Consider the following 7,662-nt stretch of genomic DNA (forward strand, 5'->3'; position numbering starts at 1 on the left):
GAGTGAACTACATTACTTTTTAAATATGCTACGCTTCCCTTAGGTTTCTGAAGAGAAAACCACATGAAACTTAGGTTGAAAAGTTGGGAATGAGCTAGCAATGAAGATACTATATACTAATAGGAAAAAGAACCAAACCTAATGTTCAATCTGATAAAGACAGCAAAGACAGGGAAAAATAAAAGGATTAGTATGTTGTACCCGTTGATCTTTTCAAAGCTTAAAAAAATAAGAGAGGCACATATTTGGAATGACGGGCTCATTCTTGGGAAAACACAGGGAAGTCAAACAGGTCAAACATAAATCTTCATGACCAGAAATTTGTTCTTCTTTGTGAATTCAGGTAAATTTTAATAGTTTGCAGAGAGAAATAAAAAAACAAAATTGGGGCAAAGGCAGATATATATATGCACATACATACTAGAGGCCCGGTGCATGAAATTTGTGCATGGGAGGGGGTATCCCTCAGACCGGCCTGCACCCTCTCACAATCCGGGACATCCCTCTCACAATCCGGGACTTCTGGCTCCTAACTGCTTGCCTGCCTGCCTGCCTGCCTGATTGCCCCTAACCCCTCTGCCTGCCTGCCTGATCTCCCCTAACTGCTAACCTGCCTGCCTGATCGCCCCTAACCACGTCTGCCTCGGCCCCAGCTGCCATGGCTTCGCCAGGAAGGACATCCAGGTCATTTGGCTGTCCGGTCTAATTAGCATATTATGCTTTTATTATTATAGATATATAAAATATCTGTGTATAAAGTAATTAGGCCCTAAGAATAAATTCAACTTTATAATAACTAAATTACTATTTTAAATAATATAATTTGTTAATATTATATACTTAAAAATCTCACCTGACCTTCAAGATCTTATTTTAAGACCTAAAAATCTTAATTTAAAACATGAAGCCTCAAAGAACTAAAAATTATGATGCTGATCTACTCAAATAACTAATGAATGTTTTAATCAAAGAAAGTTTATGATTTTTACATTTTAAAGTTCCATGATTTTGTGCATAAGGATAGCTGATTTTCTTTCTTTCAGCAAGTCCCAATTTCAATCTATTATTTTCTTTTAGAACAGTGATGCTCAATTGTGGCTGCACATTAGAATAACCTGGGGGAAATGATAAAACAGTACATCTGGTTCCCACTGAGATAAACTGAGACAGTAGATAGATGAATCACTAGACAAATGCGACTATTTTTATATACATGCATCTAGAATCAATCCTTTATTCTTTTTGACATATGTGGCTCTTGAGAATACTGCCAGTGTGACTGAGAAATGAGTATTAAATTTTATTTAATTGTAACTAATTTAATTTAAATAGCTGTACTGGCCAGTGCAGTTCTAGATCATCTTTGGGATTTAGTTTTCTCATATGTATTGTCTGCAGAGAATTACCATGTTATTCATTGCCTCTACCAAATGTAAGGAAATATAGTAAAAATATATATATATAGTTTGTTTAGTTTAATTGAGAAGATAAGATTTTTTAAATCTGAAAATGAAAAATTCAGCTTTATAGTATAAAACAATAGTAAGGTCTGTATTTATTAATTTGTCAACAATTTATTGACTTAATATATATCAAGTACCATGTCAAACTTATGTTCATAGAAGATGAAAAAGACAAAACTTCTACCTTCATAGCGCTTACACTACATACGTTAAACCTAGCACAGAGCCTACTCATTATCAAATCAAGACCCAGATTTGCAGCAGCAGCCAAAGATGCTCTGGAGAAAATGTGATGTAAGTGAGAGTATCAGAAGAATGTCCACACAAAACCTTACTTACTAGGAGTTAGTTAACTGTTACAGAAACTGTTACATCAGATATCGGGAGAAAAGCAAGTATTTCCAATTTGCATCACGGATTTAAAAGTAATTATCAACCGAAGAGTGAATACCACTGACTATATGGGCTTCAAATCCTGAACTATAATTATGAAACAAAACTCAAAGCTTCCATATGCAAAGTAAACAGTGGCTATCAAAGGCTGAAATCAAATAAGAGAATTTATAGAGAAGAAAAGGTAACACTATCAGAAAGCTGACCAGGGGCCAGGCACTATGACATATATACTGCCTTACTGGATCACCACCTCTCTGAGGGTGGAACAGCAGCCCCAGTTTTAAGATGTGAAAAAAAGCTCAGAGATTAATGACTCATCCCAGGTCAACAGCTAGTAGGTGGCAAAGCCAATTCTATCCCTGATGCTTCTACCACAGTGTTTTATCTTTGTGAATGAAAACTCGGTTTACTTGGTTTTCTATTCTCACATTTTACTTTCTAAGTGAAACATGAAGCAACAAAATGAACAGTGCAAAACCTATTTCATTAGACTCTAAATTCCTTTATGGGAAGTGTTTTATTAATTCTCTGTTTATATCTATGTCCCTCTCATAGGTTCCTCACACAGTAACTACACAATATTTGTTAGATTGAACATTAAAATATTAAAAATGTTGACATTTAAAAATAAGTACTGTCAGAATCCTAAAACTACCCTAAACTGTAAATAGTGTGATATGTACTCAGTGGCAGAGAGGAAGTTAACATCCTATGTAATAAAAGTGTAATATGCAAATCGACCGAACAGCGGAACACCCATGGCCTCTCACCCCAGCCGCCCCCAACCCCAAGGGGGCCCCCCCGCCCCAGCCAGCACACCCCCAATGGGCCCCCATCGGGGAGGGCTGGCTGGACCCCACCAGTGCACGAATTTGTGCACCAGGCCTCTAGTGACTATTATACAACAAGACCCTTCTAGTACCTTGATATGTTTTACACCACAGCTGACAAGTTTATTTGGCTGGTACAAATCCCAAGAAATATCAAATATCTGTAAACAAATCAGATTTATGGTTAAAATACTTACTTCAGAATCATTTAACAATGCTGTCCAAAAGACCAAATAACCCCCAAACTCTACCTATCATAAAGTCATATTCCTCAATAATAATAAAAATCTTATGAGAAATAAAGTAAATACATAAATGATAAGGAACAAAAGCTATATCTTGCCCGGCCAGCATGGCTCAGTGGTTGAGCATCAACCTATGAACCAGGAGGTCACAGTTTGATTCCTGGTCAGGGCACATGACTGGGTTGTGGGCTCAATCCCCAGTGTGGGGCATGCAGGAGGCAGCTGATCAATGATTTTTCTCTCATCGTTGATGTTTCTATCTCTCTCTTTCTCTCCCTTCCTCTCTGAAATCAATAAAAATGTATTTTTTTTAAAAAAGAGCTGTTCTTTATTTAAAAAAAAAACACTATTTCTTAGTTTCTATGAACTTATGAAACAACTACATAAACTTATGAAGCAAGTAGTAGAATGACAATTAACAACTCTATTTTTAATTCTTTTTTTAAAATATAGGCCCATAGCCCTAACCGGTTTGGCTCAGTGGATAGAGCGTCGGCCTGTGGACTGAAAGGTCCCAGGTTTGATTCCGGTCAAGGGCATGTACCTTGGTTGTGGGCACATCCCCAGTAGGAGGTGTGCAGGAGGCAGCTGATCGATGTTTCTCTGTCATCGATGTTTCTAACTCTCTCTCCCTCTCCCTTCCTCTCTGTAAAAAATCAATAAAATATATTTTTAAAAAACATAGGCCCATAAATAACAAGAATGGTTCAATACAACTAGGGCATAGGCATTTCTACAAAAGAAAAATCTGAATGGAACACACACTTAACACATACAGCCAGAAAGCTTTCTATCATGCAGAACTACTTTCATAAAGAATCCAAGCATTTTTTTCATAGTACAAATTCTATTTTTATTTTTATTGTTTATCGGTCAAACAAAATTAACTTATGCACTTAAATTTTGGAGATCCCCAGGCTTTGTTCCTTTCTAAGATTCCATAAATTCTAAATACACACAAACCATTTTTATTACAAAAACAAACAAGAAAAAAACCTAGATGAAATAAAACATGCATTAGAAACATGTACTTTAATAATAAATATAAGAAAAACTAATATTTGAAAAATAACTTCATAGCAGAAAATAATTCTGCTATCTGGTAGTCTTCATCATATTTCTTTGACACCTGCCAGCACAATGATGTAAAATGCTCAGTACCTCTAAAAATACACTGATAGCCTTCAGTGACAATGAAGAAAGAATACATCGTGAAAGTTAATGGTTAGCAACTCACCAAAAAACAGATTAAATGAAAAACATACTGATGCAACTTTAAAATACTAACCACAAAATAGTTTTAAAAGTTCCAATGACAGTATCATTTTTTCATAATAATCAATCTATTTACTAAATCCTAAGTACTAATGTGTGAAATGCTTTGTTCTAAGTCAGAATACAAAATTGTTTAATAAGCTATACTTAACATTTTAATAATCTAAATTGTGTTTTTGTGTAACAGGCCCCTCTGAGAATCTGCTAAAAACCAAGGTGTGTTTTTTCCCAAAACGCAAATCACACAAATGTTTCTATACACTTTTACAGATTCATAGATTCTCCCGAAATAGAATCAATGACTATCCCTCCTGTGCTGGTTTAGCTAAAAATTTTATTACACACAAAAAACTCAGACATTTTAAAGAGTTTATGATAAAATTCTGATGTATGTTTATATAAAAGCAGTATAATATTTAATTCAAAAGCTGACATCATATCCTTTATGTTAATTTTAAACATCTTAGAATAACATATTTTTAACAAGTTTCATAAATAAAAAATGTTAGGTCTCTAAAAACCCTAATTCTAATACATAATTTTAAATTCACACACGAAATATCGTTTTCACCTTAACTATGAAATATATGTAACAAATCAGTGGTAAACCAAACTAAACAGACCCTAGGCCTGAACCATTCAATTTTTAAATTGAGGTTTTAGTGTCATAAAATTCATCATTTTTGCTGAAGCAACTAGGTTAAAAGTTTTGTGCTAACACTACACCTATTGAGTCTACAATACAAATGCATTCTAATTACAACTGTACTTTAAATTTTTAATTAGATGTGAACTATTGGTCAATAACAAAAGACAGAAACATAAAATCCCCTGACACCCTCTGGCCGTTTCCCATCCAGTACCCATTAGAAACCAGAAAGGCAATACTCACTCTATCTGTGTGACCAGGAGCCATAGATAACATTTTCCCCCTTTTCCAATCCCAAACACAAACTGCATTTTTTGAATCGAGTCCAACTGAAACCAAGCGCTGAAATATTTCCAAGAAGTCCCGACGGGCAGGCAAACAGATAAAAAAAGGAACCAAATTATAAACGGCAAATTCTACTCGTATTATAAACATCAAAACAGTTATATTTTATAGACTTTATTGAGAAAGGCTGGATATATTTCATCTTGTTAATATTTGCACATATGTGTGATTCTTCACATTAAGAAACAGAAGAATGACTTCCATGTCTAACAGTAGGATTGACAAAATGCCCTAAACATCTCTCCTGTCAAAAACTAAAAATGTTAGATAAAATGTAAAAACATCTTTTAAATGTACTACTGAGCTGTCAAAAATTAAGAAATCTGAGAACAAAAACAAAGTTGTTTCATATGGGAATCTTGAATAGTAAGAGCTCCTACATCCATCTACATTACTCTAAAGGTGTCAGCTAAGTCCTGGTAAGCCTGATTTTGTTCTGTAGGCTGAACAGGAATAGGAAATAAAGTTTAAGACACGCCGAAGGTAGGGATTTGATATGCAAACCTCTAACTAAAGCATCGAACTCCTCAGAGTAAGGGAAAACAAGAAACTATCCTATATTAAGGAGGGGTGGCAATTCATGAAGGGAGAAACACTACCCTGAAAATCTGTAGCCACAAGCAGCCTTCGTGTGGCTGTAAGGCCTAACTCCACATTAATCATAAATCCGAAATTTTCATTTAGAGTGGTCCTAAGGATTGCAGAATCTTCAAGCATTTTTCAACAATGTTGCATAGGCAGATATAAATACTATGTGGAGGACTAAAATACCCATCCCTCAAAATATTTGTAAAGATAGCAATCAATAAAAATAAAAAATAAATAAACAACCTGTTCCCAATAATCACAGACATAAGAGACATGAGTGAGAATGAGAAAGTCACGACAAACAGCAAAATCAGTCCTGCAAAACATCAGACATTGGATTTATCAGATTATATAAAATAAGTATAAGACTTAAAAATAGCCCGAGCTGGTTTGCATCAGTGGATAGAACGTCAGGCTGCGGACTGAAGGGTCCCGGGTTCGATTCCAGTCAAGGGCACATGCCTGGGTTGTGGGCTTGATCCCCTGTAGGGGAGAATGCAGGAGGCAGCCTATCCATGATTCTCTCTCATCATGGATGTTTCTCTCTCTCTCCCCCTCTCCCTTCCTCTCTGAAACCAATAAAAACATATTTTTTTAAAAAAAGACTTAAAAATATCTTCATATGAGCAAAGAATAGGAGGCTATAAAAGTATCCAGGCAGATTTGAAGAAGCAAAGAGAATTTCTAGATACGAAAAAAATAAATGAAATTAAAAACTCATTGGAAGAGTTAAATAGGCGATTAGAGGGAAGTAAAGAGAGAATTGAAAAGAGGAGACAGTGAGATGGAAAGTAGGAGAGAGGTTAAGAAACATGAAAGATGAATTTCTGGCCATGAATGAGTATCAGGGTCTGAACTTGATCCTCTGCTATAAACAATCCGAAAACTGTATAAAATACATGAAACAAAATGTTTTCAGACATTCATAATAGGAAGTGAAGAATTGTGAATCCTGAAATGGGGGAAAACAAACAAGGTGAGTCGTGAAATTGCCCCAGCCTTTATCTAGAAGGCAATTTCCAGACTATAGCCCCGAAAGGTGGAATCCAAACAGAGGCCAGCAGACTTGCTGATTTGAGAAGACAGCCTAGAGTTCAGAGAAGCCAAGATGGCTAGTAATTTGCAGAACAGAGAAAAAGCTCCATAAAATCAGTTTATAAGTCCCCTTGAGAACACCAATATTTCATGCACAGGGTAAAATCCTGAGGCCAAGCAAAGAACAAATTCTGAGGAAGAAAAAACAATTACTAAGAAGCTAGGCCAAAAAACTCCCAAAGATCACAAAGGGTCAGTCACTCAAGACTTAATTTACACATATGAATGAAGAGCACCCAAACAGTAAATGCATAAATATGATTTTTCTTATTTTTAATTTGCCTTTAAAACTAACTATTCTAGGCAAAAATAACAAGTTAGGGGTTTACAAACAAAACATGTAGAAATAAAATGAATGAGAACAACAGTACAATAAACAGAAGGGAAGGAAACAGAAGACATATTTTTCCCTACCATTTCCAAATGTACATGATGCTTCATTAAGATCACAAAATTCTGAATCACAAAATAAGCCTAAACAAATTTTTAAAATGAAAATACAGAGTACGTTTTCTGTATTTTCAAAAACAGAAATCAGAATAGCATGAAGTTATTATCCTATGAGGTACTTTTATTATCTCCACTTCATAGGTAAGAAAAATAAGGTACTGGTTTCTGACAAAAACAGAAATCAGAATAGTATGAAGTTTATACAAAAAATCCTTCAAATATTTGTAAATTAACAAGACATACACTTCTTAGTAAATGAAGGGTTAAAGAAGAAATCACAAGGACCAACCCACAACACATACTTTGAAAAGCGCTGATTTAGAAGC

At 35.1% G+C, this 7,662-nt stretch overlaps 1 protein-coding gene across 1 annotated transcript in view; it reads right to left on the reverse strand.

Annotated features, from left to right (window-relative positions):
- EML5 (echinoderm microtubule associated protein like 5) overlaps positions 1-7,662 on the reverse strand; it is a 102,717-nt gene that overhangs the window by 84,698 nt on the left and 10,357 nt on the right. Inside the window, exons 3-4 of the mRNA XM_014543665.1 lie at positions 5,102-5,200; positions 2,782-2,850 (exon numbers count right to left, since the gene is read on the reverse strand). Coding sequence (XP_014399151.1) covers positions 2,782-2,850; positions 5,102-5,134 — 102 coding nt within the window. The 5' untranslated portion in view covers positions 5,135-5,200. The remainder of the gene's footprint in view (positions 1-2,781; positions 2,851-5,101; positions 5,201-7,662) is intronic.

Source organism: Myotis brandtii, unplaced genomic scaffold (genome assembly GCF_000412655.1).
Source record: "Myotis brandtii unplaced genomic scaffold, ASM41265v1 scaffold332, whole genome shotgun sequence".
In the NCBI taxonomy this organism is placed as follows: Eukaryota; Metazoa; Chordata; class Mammalia; order Chiroptera; family Vespertilionidae; genus Myotis; species Myotis brandtii.